Raw genomic sequence first — 17348 nt, forward strand, 5'->3', positions numbered from 1 at the left:
AACGGAGCATGTCACAGAACTTGAGATAGCCATCTGTGGGCGCAGGCAGGGTGGTAAAAGTAAAAGCAAGAGTGTTGTTCACATTGTGGTTCAGACGTGAGTATCCAACGCACGCTATGCTGCGAACGAATATGGACCAGGGAAAACGATGGTATATGATGGGAAGTTGCAACCGGATTACCAAAGAGCATCGAGAGTCCGATATGTTGAGGGTCGCCTTATTTGCTCGACTTCTTGCCCTTCTTAACAGGACCAAGGGCGGCCTCTCTCTTCTTGGCCTCCTTTGCCTCGATCTCCTGTCTCTTGGCGGCCTCCTGGGCCTCGCGCTCCTCTCTCTCGGCCTAAGGTAGTAAATTCAGTCAGTACCAAAGTATGGGGAAGGGGGGGGGGGGGGGGGGGGGGTCGGATGGGAAGGCTATTTTTCGCGTGTCTTCGCGTGTGAATGAGACATACCTCTCGGCGAGCAGCGTCGGCAGCTCTCTGCTCACGGATAAGTCTTAAGCGCGCGAGGTCAGCCTTGGCCTCGTCCGTCTTGCCGGCCTCGTGCAGCTTGCGATATCTCTCCTTGGCCTGCGCAGCCTCCATGCTCTCGCGCTCCTTGCGGTTGCTGGCAACCGTCAGCTTCTTGACGCCCTCAGCAGCTTCGTCGACCTCGGGGGCGGCGACTGGAGCCTTGGTCTGGTTGCGGGCAGCCTTGGAGTGGTTGGGGTTGGCGGGCATGTCGGCATCGTCCTCACTGCTCTCCTCCGAGTCGGAGGGGGGCAGGTCGCCGACCTCGACGGCCTGGGCTCTCTTCTTGGCTACGGCGGCGTCCTTGCGGGCCTTGGCGGCGGCCTTTCGCTCGGCACGGGTCATCTCGGCCTGGGGCTTGCCGTCACCCTCGGAGTCGGACTCCTCCTCAGAGTCCTCCTCAGAGTCTTCTTCGGAGCTCTCGTCGTCACCTTGCTTCTTCGAATCGGCAGACCACATGTTGACTTCGTTGCCATCGGCGTCAAGGGGTCTAAGGTCACGGGAGAAATGCTTGCCACCTGGATTGTTGTTGTGATTGTCAGCATCGAAGAGGTGCTGTCGCGGAGCACGTGTGTGAACAAACCTCCACGGGTAAACTTCCTGAATTTGCCACCGCGGCCGCGAGAGTTGGATCCTGGTTGTCCGCCTGCCATCTTGACTGTGATTTGAATTGTTTCCTTTGGCTAAATTGTCTGGGTAGAGCGCAAATTGTTGCGGGGTTGAAGAGTGGGATGCTTATCAAAAGTCGTTGGCGCAAGGGGTGGATGGCGGGGTAAAAGTGTGCTTGCTGGGTGGGCGGTGGCAGCACTTAAAAGGGTGCGGTGGTACAAGTGAATGAGAAATACAGCAGCAAAGATGGCAAGGGAGAAGAAGTGTTAATCACTGGGCCAAGCCGAATGAACAAAAGGACGTGGAAGCCAATACCTACGTCGTTCAGTTATGGTCTCATTGGGCAGAAACTAAAGAATACATGGAAGAGTCACAGGCTAAGGCATAGCAGATCAGAGGAGGGGGCAATCATCATTACTACCATGGTGGCATAACAGCCACAGCACGCAAAGCACGATACACTCGCCCCTCGGGCTTTTAGTTGGAGCACACGCAAAATGCACGACTGTAGAGTCCCGCAAACACAAACGCGTTCGTCACTATTGGTTGGCACAGACTGGTCCGTCTCCATGGATCGGTTTGGGGGAAGGGGTCCTCTTTTGCCTCATTTTCACCGCCACGGCTTGTTTGCCCCACGCTGAGGACGGGCAAGTCCCTTGTTTCGAGAGGCCGTACCAGAGCCTGCAGAGGCTTGGTTGGTAGAGAGGTTTGGTTACGAGATTCCTTGGTAATGTGTTTCCATCTAGAAACCTTCCATTGAGTATTGGGCATGATACTTATACTGTATTTTCCGGCTGTGCTCAGAGTATTACTGTTGTGTACCTATGCGGCCTTAAGGGGCCGCCTCAGATACGTACTTTTGTCTGCACAAGTCCACAGGGGGGTGCGATTCAGAACAAGAGCCCTGGAAATTGAGGCCAACTGCAATGGAACTCTAGAGTGCTGTTCGTTTCTTGGGTTGGATCAACTCATTTTTGTAGCCTGAATACTGGCCAAGTAGTTTGCCATCAAATACCTTTGTCGACTCTTGTCGCCATCATCAGTTTACTGAAGAAGGTGAACTGTAAGACCGAAGAACAAATCGAGAAGAGGATTGAACTCGTCGGCGAGTTCTATGCTTCAGTTACAATTGCTATACAGAGCTTATCTCGTCTAAATTCTACCAATTAACAGTGCTGTAGAACTTAACAGCTAGTTGTCTGAGCACCCGTCCGAAGGAGAAGCTCTTGAGCTATGGCTACATACCAGACACATGTAACCCAGTTCATCCGCATCGAATGCCAATGTAACCGACCCGGTTTTAAACGTCTAGGACACTTCAGCTGGTTTTGCCCGGCCACCGGCAGAACCCCCGTGCCGGGTGTCTCCAGCCGCCGCGACCCACTCTGCAAAAAAAAATCCCATATGAAGGCCGCGATTTCGCGCAAAGCGAAGCTTTCCCTCTTCCTCTTTTTCTTCTTTACCTAATCATAAAACACAAACCCTCTCTATTCACTCTGCCTTTCACGTTATCAATGAAGGTGCCTGGAGGGGAAATGGGAGGTAAGACTAATGCACTTTATTCGCTCACTTACCCTCTGTCCCGTGGCAGCTTCGGCTGTATTGGTGATCAGAGAAATTTTATGCGGCGATACATTCTGTCTGGCCCCCTGCTTTTGCTGTGCCCTAGTATTGGATTATAACTGCTGATAGCATCTGTTCACGTGGCTTTGACATGATTCCGTTGCCTTTAGTGAAGCACATTCAATCTGTTCTCCGACGTAGCAACGTGGACGCGTCGTTTCCAGTCCGTACGTCCACTGGCCAGACGCGGCTGTGAGCAAGTAGTGTGATGTGTTTAAACACCGTGCAGGTGCACAGTGCCTGTCAGAGACCTGCTGAGTCCGACTCCTCCCCTACGTATCATCTCACTCTTGAACGTGAAACCATCAATTTGCTTCATGCTTTTTCCTATAAAAAAAGGGTGGTACGTTGGGGGGTTCTCAGAGACATCGTCCTCCAAATATAACCCTCGGCATAGGCAGCTGCCATGTTTGACGAGTCGGGACAAGTCTACAAAGAGGTCGTCGCACCGCGCCCTCCAGATGTGTATCAAAACGGCCGGGACTGGTCGAGGCGGACCGGCCGGCCACCCCGGAAAGGTCGCGGTGGAGAGGGGAGAAAGGGACCGAGGTCGCTGGCCGACATGGCGATGCATACAGTGGCGGAGAACATCGGCGACGTGACGGAACATCACCTTGCGCGTGAGGACCTGCCCAAGAGGTACTTGTGGAGGATATGGCGACTGCTAGAGAACAGGTTCGTCCGTCCATCTCTCAAAGACTTACTCGACCAGACAAGACTCATAGGTCTAATGCGTCGTTCGTAGAGGCGTGTGTTTTCAGGCATGGAAGGTGTTTTCAAAATTCCTGCTTGCCGAGGACGACGAGAAGACATTAGGCCTTTACCGATACCGCCAGCACATTTGTCAGCCCAACGCGAACCTCCATCACTACCTTAGGCCGCTTGAATCCCCAGCCGTCGACTTTGTGACACATCTCAACATCACGGGATCCTGCTCCTTTGCAGAGAACGAACTGCTGGCCCTTGCGCGCCTTAAGAATCTTGCCATTCTCGAGATCATCCAGCCGGCGGACGAGCTGCGAACCATCTTCCCCAAGGTCGATGACCGCCTCGTCAGGGGCTGGTCGGAGATGGAAGACCCCTTTCCCCTGCTGCGTATCCTCAGACTCTGGGGCGATGAGTCGGTGACCAAGAAATCCCTCCAATACGTTTCCAGGTTCCCGTCGCTCGCGCTGTATGACGTCAACGCGTCACGGAGTGACTGGAGGGACGCCGCGGACACGGCGCTGGGCAAGGGCTGGGAAATGGAGGAGCCTTTGCATGGCCCCCACGACACCCTGCTTTGGTACTTGATGCTTTTCGACTTCGTCGAGGAGAGCAAGCCGAGACAGCTTCAGGGCCTGGCTCGGAACATCGACGATGGGCTCATGAACTTTTGCCAAAGCAGCAACCAGCCCATCCAGTTCATCCCTAACCGGGACGCGCCGTCATTTCTCGACCACCTTGGAGACGCGGCCAAGAGGAACCTCTCCATGTACGTCGACGTGCCTGGCTACGAAGCCCAGACGTGTAAGGGCTTCCCTTTTGAGACCTGGGCGTTCTGGCTGTACTCCATTATCGGGCAGTTTACGAATGATGAGGATCTGACAAGAGCGGGCTTCGAGACGGTACGGAAAACCGTTTCGGAACAGCTGGTGCTCCCGTCCAAACCGCTAGCATGTCTCCAATTGGGCCACTGCGGCTCCGCGAGGTCGGGCATCACACCTGCCGTGTCTTATGTTCGCCGCGGGCTGTTTGCGACCTCAAGATATACCTTCTTCAGGACTTCTTCACCAAATAATAGGCAGGCGTCTGCGCGGAAGACGGCGGAGCTAATGAAGCCTACTGTTCAGCTTGGGAATGTGGAAACTGGTCTGAATCCTAATCGGAAGAAGCGGCGGCGTCTTGATGATATCCTGCAATCATTCATGGGCTCTTGATGGAAGGAACCAATATCCAGCAAAGTTAAGACTAGACCAGGCAACACCATCCTTGGCGTGGGTGGACAGTACAAACAGAATGTTGTTCAAGAAAAGACATAGGGAAGCTGGCGTTATGGGAGTATTGCAGAAGATATGACGAGATTTTGGACGAGGCAAACGGGTAAATCTAACAGCAACAGAGCTCAAGGGCACGAAAGAAAAAAGAACTTCATGGCTAATTTGGTCCCTAACTTGACGCCGTACTCTAGATGCCAACAGCTTGCCCTCCATAACGGTATTCCTTAACAGATCCAACCTCTGGGGTATTCTACAGACCGCTCTAGCCTTACAACATGGGCTTCAGATCGTCAGCTACCGTGAACGGCGCCTCCGTCTTGCTCTTAATCTCATCTACCGTTACACCGTCCGCAATCTCGATAAGGGTCAGGCCGTGCGCGAAATCGACATCGAAGACACACTGTTGGTACCTGTTAGTATTTGACGAAAGTCATTGTTCTGGATCATGCAGGAGCGACTCACCAATTCGGTAATGATCCTTGACACACAAGCTCTGCCAGTCAGGGGGAAAGCGCACTGTTTGACGATCTTGGCATTGCCCTTCTTATCCGTGTGCTCCATTGTGACGACGACCTTGGTCGCGCTGGGGTTGCTGACGAGGTCCATAGCTCCACCAAAGCCCTTGACCTTACCGGGCAACATCCAGTTAGCGAGGTCGCCATTAGCGCTGACTTGCATGGCACCGAGGATAGTGAGGTTGATGCGACCGCTGCGGATCATGCCGAAGCTCTCTTCGCTGCCGAAGACGGCGGCACCGGGCTTGAGCGTGACGGTCTCCTTGCCGGCGTTGATGAGGTCGGCGTCCTCGTCGCCCTTCTTGGGGTACGGACCTAGGCCAAGGATGCCGTTCTCGGACTGCAGCTGAACCTCAACTTCGGGGCCGACGAAGCCGGGAGCCAACATAGGCATGCCGATACCAAGGTTGGCATACATGCCGTTCTTGAACTCCTTTGCGGCGCGGCGGACGATACGCTCGCGCTTGGCGGCTGTGTCGCCAGTGCCGAGGGCCTTCTTGGCGTCGGCGTCGTTCTCATCCTTGGCAAAGGTATACTTCTCAATGTTCTTCTCGGTCGTGCTCTGAATGACGCGCTTGACGTAGATGCCAGGCAGATGAACGGCCTCAGGAGAGATCTCGCCGGGCTCGACAATGTGCTCAGCTTCAACAATGGTCATTTTGGCGTTGCGGCCCATGGCGCCGTTGAAGTTGTTGGCGGCGAGACGAAACTGGCAGTTTCCGAGCTTGTCGGCCTTATAGGCCTTGACGAAGGCGTAGTCGCCAGCGATGCTATGCTCGAGGAGGTACGACTTGCCGTTGAAGACCTTTACGTCCTTGGGGTATGAGAATTGGTCGGGCGAGCCGTCGGGTTTGTTGCGGAGGGGTAGTTCGCCAGTCTGGACGACGGTGCCAAAGGCAGCCGGGGTGTAGAAGGCCGGAATGCCCTTACCGCCGGCGGCGCAGCGCTCAGCGAGGGTGCCCTGGGGGGTCAGCTCGAGCTCGACCTCGCCGGTCAGGTACATCTTCTCAAAGGTCTTATTCTCGCCAATGTAGCTGGCTACCATCTTCTTGATCTGTTTGGTCTTCAGCAGTTGGCCGAGGCCGGAAGTGTCTGTGCCGGCGTTGTTGGAGACGGCAGTGATGCCGGTAATCTCGGGCTTCTTCAGAACCTCGTTAATCAGTGTGTCCGGAACACCACAGAGACCGAAACCGCCGCAGAGAAGCGTCGAGTTGGGCTTCATGTCCTTGAGAGCCTCGGCGGCTGAAGGATAGACCTTGTTGATCTCTGGTCTCCGCGCTGTCGCGGAGAATGCGCGGGCGAGAATGGCAGGGTGCTACTCATAGAAGAAGGGTCAATTAAGCTGCTGAGCGTGGCGTCTGGTTGTCTGTAGACTCCTCATCTCGGTTTGACATACGTTAGAGCCATGCCGGGCGTAGGCACGCAACGAGCGCGCATACAGAGCTGCTGAAGGCATCGCGAATGGTGTGGAGGAAGTTGAGAGTACTGTGAGAGTAGGAATGCAAGCACCGGTTGAGGTTCAGAGAATGATGACCGAGTGGCTTCCACAATGACAGCGCACACAGTAGAGAACAACCAAGAGAAGGGTTGGAGACGGGAGACAAAACGGTAGGGCGAGAGAGAATCGGAGAAGAGGAAGGGCCATCCTTCACGAGGGATTGTGAAGGGGGCCGGGTCAATTTATTGCATCGGTACGTGACCTTGGCTTCCAAGGCCGTGGGTTTCCGTCTCCTTGCGCCGTGTGTAGTGTCTGGGGGGATGTATGCTGCTCCGCCTTTTCGGGATTGAGCTCGGCAAGGAGGAGGGCAAGCTTGGACCTGGGGACGTTGCCAGGGTGTCTCACGCTCAGAAGTGCCCGGTATCCCTGCCCACCTGAGGTAGGTAGGTACCCTTTTGAGCGGCTTGGAGCTGCGATGGTACTGATAGTGACACCTCCCAAGTTCCGTGACTCGGAAAGTGGCGGGGCTAAATGTTTTGGCGCGCCAAAAATGGGGAAAGCCTCAACTCCAGCTTCTCCGTCCGAACCCCGCAAAGCCACCTCTGCAACAACAACCAAAACGTCTTTCGGCGAGTGATGGAGCTTCATTATTGCTGTGCTGGGCTTCGCAACTCGTCACATGGTTATCAATCGATTATAGGCTTATACTGCCGCCGTATAGCTAGCTAGGTTACAGTGGGTATGTACGTAGTAGTGGCCTTAACCCGAGTCGGATAGCGGCGCCTTTTGCCGAAGACTGTGCCGAAGCGGAATCAAACCGCCATGAATTCTTTCATATCAAGACTCGGCAGCAATTGTGCCTACTCCATTGCGATACCGGCGATTTTCATGCTGGGGCGCATTTTGAAGGGTTTGAATTCCATCATCCCCTGCGCTCGTCACCTACCGTGATCTTTGGTCTTTCGTCTGGCACTCAAATTCTAGAACGGACAGTTGCCGTAGAGCGATGTCGGTGCCTTCCCGCTGGTTCGTCATTGCCCCTAGAGGAAACTCTATTGGGACTCGACGCTTGAGAGAGAGAATCGTGGGGGAAAAGTATTAGGGGACGTATTAGGTCATTGGAAAGCGGCCCTCGACAACAACATTGTCTCTGAATATTTATCCAACCCCGAGGCTTGGTGCAGTATCCGCAATGCGTCGCTTGCCTGTCTGGGTTGGTTCCCTACCTAGGGTGCCTGGGACAATGTTCAGATAAAAGCGGGTCTGTAACTGGCTCCAAGTCTTATCGAGCGGTCGGCCAGGGATAAGTTTTCTCCCAGAGGCTTATCGGCCTGCAGGATGCCCCACGCTTCGAAAAATTTCCCTTGATCGCGGGTGGCTCTGGGTATAGACGGAATTCGTAGTCGCCGCCGTATTCGCAGTGTAATTGCGTTCTCGGGTCATTTCACTTGTCGGCCACGAATCAAACAGCTCAATTACGCGAAAACTCACGGTGCTGATCCGTCAAGTCGTCAAAATGGAGCAGAGTCCCAAGCGACGCAAAGTCTCTCACCAGGGCGACTCCAGGATCACGGCCAATATTGCGACTGCGAGTCCATTCGTCTTGCAGACGGACGAGCTTATAAAGGAGGTCAAGGTCGACTATTCCAAGGCCTTGGATGGCGCCGACACACTACTGCATAAGATCAGGAACCTGATCGGAGGCATTGAGCCTCACGGCCCCATTCCGGTTGGTTGAAGTCACCATACTGGCTCCCCAGACATGTAGTTGCTAACCAAACTTCCAGATCGCTGAAGCCACGCGCAAATTCCAAAAGACTCATCGCATAAAGATTCCTTACCCGGAACCGAAGCCCGCCGAAGATGCGCCGTATAAGCTCTCCTACGAAAAGCCCGCGACTTACAACGTCGTTGGAAGTTATGTTTCGAGAACTATGGTCCAGGCTCAGGCCAACAAGGGCGTTGATATGATTGTGCAGATGCCCGCCTCGCTTTTCCAAGAGAAGGATCACCAAAACATGCGCTACTTTTACCGGAGAGCGTACTACATTGCCTATATCGCAGCGAACTTGCGTAAGGAGCTCGGAGAGTCGGCTGGCTTGGAATTTGAGTACCTAAACGGAAACGCCCTCTTGCCTGTCCTTTCAGTCAGGCCTGCGGCAACATCCCACCTAGGCGACGAGAGCGATGGAAAGAAACAAACCAAGGCGGAATATGCCATTCGGGTCATTCCCTGCGCTCCCGAAGGGGTCTTCCCCAAGACAAAGCTGAATCCGTCGTTCAACAGCAATAGAAGTGGACAGACTGACGCCAAGGATCCCACTGCCGCAACACCGTTCTACAACTCAACGATCAAGGCCGAAGACACATTCATCACGTATCTCCGTGTTCTGACCCGGGCCAAGACAGAATGCAAAGCTTTTGCGGACGCTTGCATTCTCGGAAGGATCTGGCTTCAACAACGGGGCCTTGGTAGTTCGCTATCTAAGGGCGGCTTTGGTCACTTTGAGTGGGCCATCATGATGGCACTGCTCTTACAGACGGGTGGACGAAACGGACAGCCAGCGCTTTCTTCGGCTCTGAGCAGTACGGAGTTGTTCAAGGCTACTGTCCAGTTCCTCGCCTCTACTGAGTTCTCCAAGAAACCCTTCGTATTCGGGACCTACAAGCACGGCGCCGAGGCCATCCGCGAGAACGGCCCCGTCATGTTTGATCCGGACCGTGAAGTCAACATTTTGTACAAGATGAGCCCCTGGTCCGCGAGTCTACTTCACTTCCATGCCTGCACGACCATGGAGGTGCTCAATGACACCCTGGCAAACCAGTTTGAGCCGACATTTATCACTAAAGCCGACATGCCACTACAGCTATACGATGCCATTTTTGAGATCCAAAACGTCGATAGCAACTCGAAGAGCAATAACCCTGACCGCCGGGGAGCCGTCTGGGACCTCAGCTTCAAGGCAAATGCGCTTCTCAAGAAAGCGCTGAAGGAAAGATCCCAGCTGATCCACTTCTGGAGCCAAGATCCAGCGCCCTGGCCAATCACCGGCAACCAGCCCCGGGGCCTTCCCAATATTCAAGCTGGCATTGTCTTCGACCCCGCCAACATGGGACGTTTGATGGAATATGGCCCATCAGCCGAGCTGGAGAAGGAGGCTGCAAAGTTCCGTAAATTCTGGGGCGACAAGGCTGAGCTGAGACGGTTCCAGGATGGCAGCATTCTCGAGTGTGTGCCATGGACGAACAAGTCGGCCGCGGGTATTTGCGAGGAGATTGTTCGCTATATCCTCCAGCGTCACCTGAGCCTCGGCGCTGGTGACCTGCGCTTCCACGATGCCGAACCTCCTTTGTCTCTGGACATTTCGCCCCTGGACAAGGAAGCCTTCGAGGCGGCGAGAAAGGCTTTCGGGACCCTGGAACAAGATATCCGCGGGCTGGAAGACATACCGTTGTCAATCAGGCAGATCTCTCCTGTGGTTCCTGAGCTCCGATTCGCCTCGGTCAAGCCACCATTCACACTCTCCCAGAAGACCAGTCCCCCAGCCATGGATGTGAACCTTTACTTTGAGGCCTCCAGTAAGTGGCCGGAAAACATTGTCGCCATCCAGGAAACCAAGATCGAGTTCCTCTTGGACATTGACCGCAGATTACGAGCCGCCAACGACAGCATCACAACGAGCCTGGGCCGCGACAATGCGGCGCGTGACATTGACAACCTGGCCTACCTAGACATCATCTATCAGACAGGGGCCGCGTTCCGTCTGCGTATCTACGCCGAACTCGAAGAGACACTCCTGGACCGCCAAGCCAAGAACAAGACCCTCAGCCCCCAGATTAGAGCCGAGGCCGAGGAGGCCCTCTTCAACCTGCAGTGGCGCTATAAGCACTTGCCTCTGCACACGCAAACGATCACAACCTACTGCACGCGCTTCACGACCCTCTCTACAACGATTCGCCTCGTCAAGCACTGGTTCAACGTGCATAAGCTCGCGGGCCACGTCACCAAAGAGCTCATTGAGCTACTTGTCCTCCACGTCTTCCTCAACCCGCATCCATGGAAGGTACCCTCGAGCCCCATGTCGGGTTTCCTCCGTACACTCCTCTTCCTGTCCCGTTGGGACTGGCGCGACGAGGCCCTTGTCGTCGACTCTTCGGACGACATGGCGGCCGGAGACCGCGCCATCGTCTCGCACCACCTCGAGGCCTGGCGCGCGCGCGACCCCAACATGAACCACGCCGTCCTCTTCGTCGCCACGCCCCACGATCACCTCGGCCTGGCCTATACCCGCCACGGTCCCTCCAAGCTTCTTGCGACGCGCATGACGCGCCTCGCAAAAGCCGCGAGTAGGCTCCTCAAGGAGCGAGGCATCGCCCTCGATGCCGCCGAGCTCTTCCGCCCCTCCCTCGCCGACTATGACATCCTCCTCCACCTGTCCTCCTCGGCCCTGAAGCGTGTCGTCCGCGACGCTGCCTCTGAGGTCGGCACGCGCCACTCGCTCTTCAAGAATCTCGATGAGCGTACCGGCAAAGTGCCCCTCCCCCTCACAAGGCACCCAGCGACGGTGTTATTGAGTGAGCTCGAGGCCGCGTACGAGGATACCCTCATCTTCTTTCACGGCGCACCGGACGACGTTGTCATTGGCGCCATCTGGCAGCCCAAGCTCCGCAACAGACAGAATTTCCGTGTCGGTCTGCCATACAACTTCCGGCAGGTCAAGGACGCCGGCGATGAGGAGGCTGACCCTGTCGAGGTTAACAAGCCGGCTATCCTGCTGGAGATTGCCAGAGTCGGTGGCGATTTGATCAAGCGGATCGAGCTTACCGAATGAGAGAATCAAAGAGAGCCGGGGTGTTAAGACGTAGCTGTAATTTGTTCATCATAGCGGGTTTGGGAAAAGTTTAGGCCACAAAAATCTAGTTATTTCGGAATCACAATGCAAACCACAAGTTCTCGGTCCGTTCTGGACTTTAGTGCACAATGTCAAAAGGAGTTCAAATGTACTTGAAGAAATTCGTCTTTGGTTATGTTGATTATAGCCCTATTCAACCCTTGATCCCCCAGAATGAAACGCCGTTGCCATGATACAGATGCCTATGCACACCAACAGCCTTTTACACAAACATTGCCTCTTTCGTCCTCATGTAGCAAGCCCAAGTGTGTTCACCTTTGGAATAAATAAAAAAGAGCCCCCGAGTTCATTTTGTTCATGCTATGCTAATACTGCAGCAGCTTCTGGCCCTTGCCAGTGTCGGCGACCTGCTGGGTGGAGAAGGCGCAGAACTTGTCTTTGATGGCTACCACCTCGTATGTGCCCTCTTGGCTCGCGCGAATGATTTTGCTGCTCTCGTACGAGACGTCGTGTCGCGTCTCGAGAACCACGCTTTTCTGGCCCTTACGAGCATTGGAGCTGCGTGTGTAGGTGAACTCGAATGGCGGTGTGCCCCAGAACTCGAAGAGAATCTCAACCTCGTTGCCTTCGTGTATGTCCACACGAGTCTGTCGACCCCTGCTGATTTTGACCGCGGGAAGAGGATGAATGGTCTTAGTAATATCGACTGAGGCGCGACACTCCGAGGCCTTGTCGGAGATGGATGTAATGGTAAATTCGCCAGGAGACTCGGCGATGCGGCGGAAGTTGGTTGTGCCAGATTTGGCCTTGCGTTGCTGGCCCTGGAAATCATACCAGATCTCAAAGGGAGGTGTGCCGGAAAGGGTGTATGCAATACGCTCGCCAACACAGTAGTCCCCTCGGCTCTCCAGCGGGTAAATTGCCGGGGCATCGTGGAGGTGCACTTGTACAGATGGTGCACCAATCTCGTACTTCTTTTGGCATCCGCGCGCATCTCTCACTTCGCGAATGCGAACATGCTGTATTCCAAGACGCAGATGCTGCCTTGGAATATGGATGCCGTACGAGCTGGTCGGGATTGACGGGATTCTGTACGTCTCAGGGACAGTGCCGCTGTGATGTTTGATCTCAATTTCGACGTAGAATGGAGCGATACCGTTGAGAGTGATGGGAATCGTGTCTTCCCTGTCCTGCTCCGTCTTGCAGTATTTGAACGACTGTCCAGGCTTAACGAAAGCAGCAGATGGCTTGGCGTTGACACGCTGAGCCACAGTCAGAGAACGAGAATTTGTCGCGCTGTCGTAGAGATTATCTGCCAAGTCGGAGAATTGGTAGTTGTACTCTCCGGGTTTCGAAGTATCCATCGGAATAGTCGCTTTGTTGAGAGATGTGTCGAATTCCTTTTTGCTGATACTACTGCTAGAGGCATGGCCCTTGAAGCCAGAGCCAGTAAAGGGACTGTACTTGACACTGTAGTCGACATGGAAGGGAGCAGAGCCTACTCTTGTTAGCAAATGATTCATATAAGTGGGTGATAGACTCACCCTTGAGGTTGACCTCAAACGTGTCGATGTCCCCCTCGCAAATATCACGTTTGACAAAGTCCTTGCCCTTCAAGACGACCGTATCGGACTGTACCAGGGAAATCTCCGGCCGAGGATACCAATCGATTTCGAACTTAGACGCCTGAGGATCCACGACTCCGGGACATTGTTTGTCCTGAACGTCGACAATCTCGTACAAGCCACGTGCTTTAACGGAAATGATGTCGTTGTTGTTCCTCAATTTCCGTTGGTGGACAACGTCGCCTTCATCAGCATTGCGGTACGAAACTGTCCAAGGGCCATCTCCCTGAAGACGCAAAGGCAGCTTGACCTCGGCGTGTTCAATCGTTTTGAAGCTTCGCTTGTTCTCGAGCAATCCGAATGCGGCACGCGGCCGCTGGCGCCTGACGGAAATCTTCAGTTCATCCTTGAGAAATGTGCGACACCCTGATTTGTCTTGAACGCTATTGAGAGAAAGTGTATACTCTCCTCCTTTGGCAAGGGGCTTGGTCTTGATCTTGTATGTTGAGCCTTGAATGTCGGTGACGCGCTCAGCCTTGCGTTTGCCATCGTGTACAAGCTCCCATTCGAGTGAAAAGGGGGCATCTCCAAGAAGAAGTATGTCAACCTCGACTGGTTCGTCCAGACATGCGCTCTTGGATCCGATACTGTGCTGTATGACCGCCGAAGCAGCCGGTTTGACGTCTGTTTCGAGGGTGATATCAGGGCTCAAAGGCTGACCAGTGTAAATCGCATCGTCGATGGACTTGAAAATATACTTGTGGTGTCCGGCTGCCGTGGGCCTGAGTTCAACTTGCTGTCTGAGACCCTTGACTTGGACCGACTCATGCCTGGTCTTGAGCTTTTCGTCAACGACATCATACCGTACCACGAATGGCGGTGTTCCAATCAGGTCCAGGTCCACACGAAGTCCCACAGAGTTGCCTGCACACTTGTCGGGTATCTCCTCAGAGCGAATGGATAACTGCGGCTCCAGAGGGTTGAGCAAAAGGCATGAGGATGGCTCCTGTACTTCTCCTTCACATGAGCCACTCGAAATTGATTTGAGGGTATAAAGCCCAGGCTCCGAAACAAGAGGTTGATCATGTGAGTTTGTCGCGGAATAGGAAACCACAGAAACCTTGTCGCTGTGATCTCCGCTGTTGGTCAACGAGTCGATGGGCGAAAAGTCCCACGTCAAGTGGTGAGAGGTATCTGGAGCGTTGCCATCGATCGAGAAGCGAACAGGCAAACGAGCCTCTCGTCTCTTGGCAACTTTGATAGGGTTGCGTAGATCGCAGCCTTCCAGCTTGACCTTCGGTCGCTCCTTTACCTTGAACGTGCGGGCCAGGTCCTTAGGCCGGGTACGGGCTTCAGTCTCATCTGCAGAAGGTGCGTACTTCCGAACATTGCCAAACCCGTCAGTAACCTCATCCACGGCATACTGCCATAGACCAGGCTCATCCAGGGTCTCGTTCAGACGGACTGCCACGGTTTGTGGCTTGACCCAAGATGTATCCTCGTCGCCAGCAGGAGTCAAAGAGGAAGAAGGCGAACCTAGCAAGGGCGACGTATAATCCTCGGGCTGTAGGCTCTGAAAATGGAAACTCTTGTCCTTGTCTTTCACTGTTCGGCTGTAGACAATCTTCAACGGTGGGGTTCCAGTGACATCGACAAGCAAATCGGACAAGTCCCTGATGCAGCGATCCTCGTTGTCGGGAGTTCGGAATTTTGCCTTGGGACAGGGCACAACATATGTATCTCGGGTCGCGCGCTGGACCTCGAGCTTGTATTCGTCCAGAACCTTGCCGAGACGGTAAACACCGGTCTTCTTAACCGGGTATTCGATGATGTGGGCTGCTGGGTTGGATTCTGCCGTTTGATCCTTGATCTGCTTCGCAATTTTCCTAACCTCGCGACTAGACAGTTTGATAGTTTCTTCTTGGTTGGTATAGAGATCAATGCGAGTGAGTTCCATTTCTGCGGGTATCGTTGAGTTAAATTGGATAGGCAGCCGGACGATCTCTCGACCATCGCCAATGCAGAATGGGGTTTGGTCAAAATTCAAAACCGCCGAGCTAAACAGCCATGTTAGCAATATGCATTGCATAGTTGGTGAGCTGAGACCTACCCCTCTGGCAAAATGTTGATTATCTGTCTTCCCATGATCAAGGAGTGGTTATGCAAGATGCTCGAGACCTTGACAGTGTGCTCTGAAACGGCAACCTCGCGGTCGTAGAAGACCTTGAAAAAGCCAACGAGCCATGGCTGAAGTGGAAGCTGTTCATCGGTTAGTCCCGTTCGTGTGCAGGCTCCGAGAGCCTGTTTTCTCCTACGCACCGGAATATTGAACATCAACATAAAGTTGAAAAAGGCGTGGAAGAGGAAAATGGCTGTGACGACGGGTTGCGACATCTCCAGCCATGGTATTCTCATTTCTGGGAGGCCGAACAGGAATCCAAAGTCAATGAAGACCCATTTGAGAAACAGCCAAGCCGACGTGTCGTTATCCTCCACCAGCTTGATCCAGTCATAGAACCTCCATGCCAACAGACCAACATAAATGGCGAAGGCGTAAAAACGCTGTTGGGGTGCATCGAGAATTGTCAACGGGATGACTGGCTCGGTCGCAGGACTGCCTCGGGAGACATTTTCGGGAGCCAGGGGCAGCGCGGACGATCGACTGCTCTTCTGGGAGGAGACGGAGGAGTTTGGGTCGGGGTCTTGTCGTCGGGATCTGCCAGGTGCTGCGGTCGCTGGTGTTTGTGGAAAACCACCAGTCCGCTGTCTCGGAGTTGCGCTCATCGCATGCCGTACTTAGGCTCGCCTCATAAGAATCGTAGTCTGCAAAGGTCGCCGTCAGATAGCAGAAGTCTTCGGGTGGTCTGGGAGGGGAGACCGAGGAGCATCAAAGCTTGCCTGGCGTTGCAAGCTACTGTTGACGTCGCGAAGGTAAAAGAAATTACAGGCAGAAATACAAGTCTTCAAAATTTCCGGCGAGTGCTCGTCACGTCTAAACGCGCCTGGCAACAACACCCACCCGCCTTGTCCTGAAAGGCTATGATTGGCATAGCGGCCACATAGTGGGACCGATCCGAAATACTAACAGGGCCAGAGCTTTGCTGCAGCTGCCAACCACGCTGTAGATGACAGTTCCGATAGCCTGTGCGAATCATACCACAGACGCCCGACCACCCGGCTGTTGTTGTTACCTTACCATCGGTTGACGTCGTTGGAGCTAAGAGCGGGCTAATCCCAGGTGGGAGCTGTTGGAAAGGCACGAACCCTCCGTTTCCGAAGCTTATCTTGACACGGCATACGGCAATACAATCAACTGCATTGAACGTAGCCCAGGCGCCACGTAAAATTCGCTGAAGGCTCTGGATCACTACATGTAAAAGGTGCAGTAACTGGATCATCATCGGCAGTTGTTGAATTATCATTGCCTTAGGTGTTGACCGAGGATCTGAAGCTAATCTAAATTACAGGTATGTCTCTTGCAAGTTTCCACTGGTCCGTCCTTCAACGCCAGGTGGCTTTGTGTGTTTTCCATATTGTCATCAACAGCCATTCTGTATAGTCTCTAACAATGGTGATGATAAGTCAATCAATGGCTATGCCCAACATTCCGTCTTCTTTGTGGTTCTGTTTCTTCCCTTGACGAAGCACCTTGTCCACGAGCCCTCATCCGCCTTTCCCACATCAAACATCAAAGTCACCTGCACCTCACAAAACCAACAATTGAACCAATTCACCTTTTAGCTGCAAAATCTGACATGACTCCTCCATGAGGCGGTCTCTACTCGGACCACCTCGCCTTCTGTTTTCTTTTTGGACTCTACACGATTCTTCTTCTTCACCCCTGCCACAATTCTCCCGCACGCAATCCCTTTCCCTTCCACGTCGCTTGCGAATCATTTGAACTTACACCGAATACTCTGTGCTTTCATACTGAGAAGTCCTCAAGAGAGCAATCGAATGGCTCAGCCAAAATCATTCCAGCCAAAATGACATCTTCAAGACTTGCGTGCCCCGATTTGGAACGAAGGCAGCGGCAAAGCCGCTCGGCGCGGCAAGGCACAGTTGCGGCAGGCACTACGTCACAACCCGTATCTGACGAATATCCGACCGCAGACAACGACCGCGATACATTCACAATTAACAAGAGTCCAGAGGAGGTCGATGCAATTGCTACCGTGGCAGGCCGGTCCGTTACCCAGGCAAGACGCTTGCGTTCTCAGAAGAGGAAGGAGTCGCCCCCGGAAGCAGACGGTGAA

The 17348-nt window shown here is 53.8% G+C and overlaps 6 protein-coding genes across 6 annotated transcripts; 3 read left to right on the forward strand and 3 right to left on the reverse strand.

Annotated features, from left to right (window-relative positions):
* Positions 1-79: 79 nt before the first annotated feature.
* On the reverse strand, positions 80-1284 carry LY79DRAFT_312277 (casein kinase substrate phosphoprotein PP28-domain-containing protein). Its single transcript, XM_060552350.1, has 3 exons — positions 1094-1284; positions 454-1028; positions 80-341 (listed from the first exon to the last, which is right to left on the reverse strand). Exons 1-3 carry the CDS (start codon positions 1161-1163, stop codon positions 219-221), a joined length of 768 nt encoding a protein of 255 aa, XP_060411282.1. The 5' UTR covers positions 1164-1284; the 3' UTR covers positions 80-218.
* Positions 1285-1793: 509 nt separating this feature from the next.
* LY79DRAFT_562152 (uncharacterized protein) lies at positions 1794-2357 on the forward strand. Its single transcript, XM_060558451.1, has one exon. It carries the CDS (start codon positions 1889-1891, stop codon positions 2102-2104), a length of 216 nt encoding a protein of 71 aa, XP_060411283.1. The 5' UTR covers positions 1794-1888; the 3' UTR covers positions 2105-2357.
* Positions 2358-3304: 947 nt separating this feature from the next.
* Positions 3305-4661, forward strand: LY79DRAFT_521182 (uncharacterized protein; the record flags this gene model as incomplete). The annotated part of the gene is made up of 2 exons (XM_060555320.1): positions 3305-3417; positions 3488-4661. The coding sequence occupies 2 exons, from the start codon at positions 3305-3307 to the stop codon at positions 4659-4661; spliced, it is 1287 nt and encodes a 428-aa protein (XP_060411284.1).
* A 196-nt stretch (positions 4662-4857) lies between these two features.
* On the reverse strand, positions 4858-7152 carry LY79DRAFT_562157 (coenzyme A transferase). Its single transcript, XM_060558452.1, has 3 exons — positions 6633-7152; positions 5184-6551; positions 4858-5121 (listed from the first exon to the last, which is right to left on the reverse strand). The coding sequence occupies exons 1-3, from the start codon at positions 6690-6692 to the stop codon at positions 4990-4992; spliced, it is 1560 nt and encodes a 519-aa protein (XP_060411285.1). The 5' UTR covers positions 6693-7152; the 3' UTR covers positions 4858-4989.
* Positions 7153-8018: 866 nt separating this feature from the next.
* On the forward strand, positions 8019-11637 carry LY79DRAFT_637303 (nrap protein). The gene is made up of 2 exons (XM_060562282.1): positions 8019-8403; positions 8462-11637. The coding sequence occupies exons 1-2, from the start codon at positions 8191-8193 to the stop codon at positions 11504-11506; spliced, it is 3258 nt and encodes a 1085-aa protein (XP_060411286.1). The 5' UTR covers positions 8019-8190; the 3' UTR covers positions 11507-11637.
* Positions 11638-11892: 255 nt separating this feature from the next.
* LY79DRAFT_671957 (uncharacterized protein) lies at positions 11893-15876 on the reverse strand (the record flags this gene model as incomplete). The annotated part of the gene is made up of 4 exons (XM_060563991.1): positions 11893-13025; positions 13072-15149; positions 15203-15351; positions 15412-15876. The coding sequence occupies 4 exons, from the start codon at positions 15874-15876 to the stop codon at positions 11893-11895; spliced, it is 3825 nt and encodes a 1274-aa protein (XP_060411287.1).
* Between the last annotated feature and the right edge of the window lie 1472 nt (positions 15877-17348).

This window comes from Colletotrichum navitas, assembly GCF_030913465.1.
Source record: "Colletotrichum navitas strain CBS 125086 chromosome Unknown LY79scaffold_57, whole genome shotgun sequence".
Lineage (NCBI taxonomy): Eukaryota > Fungi > Ascomycota > Sordariomycetes > Glomerellales > Glomerellaceae > Colletotrichum > Colletotrichum navitas.

Excerpts from the sequence above, each read along its gene's own strand:
- LY79DRAFT_312277 (XM_060552350.1), bottom strand. The coding sequence starts at position 1,163 with ATGGCAGGCGGACAACCAGGATCCAACTCTCGCGGCCGCGGTGGCAAA. Across the intron at positions 1,029-1,093 it reads CAGGAAGTTTACCCGTGGAG|GTGGCAAGCATTTCTCCCGT; the intron begins GTTTGTTCACAC and ends ACAACAATCCAG. Across the intron at positions 342-453 it reads CCGACGCTGCTCGCCGAGAG|GCCGAGAGAGAGGAGCGCGA; the intron begins GTATGTCTCATT and ends TTACTACCTTAG.
- LY79DRAFT_562152 (XM_060558451.1), top strand. The coding sequence starts at position 1,889 with ATGATACTTATACTGTATTTTCCGGCTGTGCTCAGAGTATTACTGTTG.
- LY79DRAFT_562157 (XM_060558452.1), bottom strand. The coding sequence starts at position 6,692 with ATGCCTTCAGCAGCTCTGTATGCGCGCTCGTTGCGTGCCTACGCCCGG. Across the intron at positions 6,552-6,632 it reads ACGCCCGGCATGGCTCTAAC|CACCCTGCCATTCTCGCCCG; the intron begins GTATGTCAAACC and ends TTCTATGAGTAG. Across the intron at positions 5,122-5,183 it reads CAAGGATCATTACCGAATTG|TGTGTCTTCGATGTCGATTT; the intron begins GTGAGTCGCTCC and ends AGGTACCAACAG.
- LY79DRAFT_637303 (XM_060562282.1), top strand. The coding sequence starts at position 8,191 with ATGGAGCAGAGTCCCAAGCGACGCAAAGTCTCTCACCAGGGCGACTCC. Across the intron at positions 8,404-8,461 it reads AGCCTCACGGCCCCATTCCG|ATCGCTGAAGCCACGCGCAA; the intron begins GTTGGTTGAAGT and ends CCAAACTTCCAG.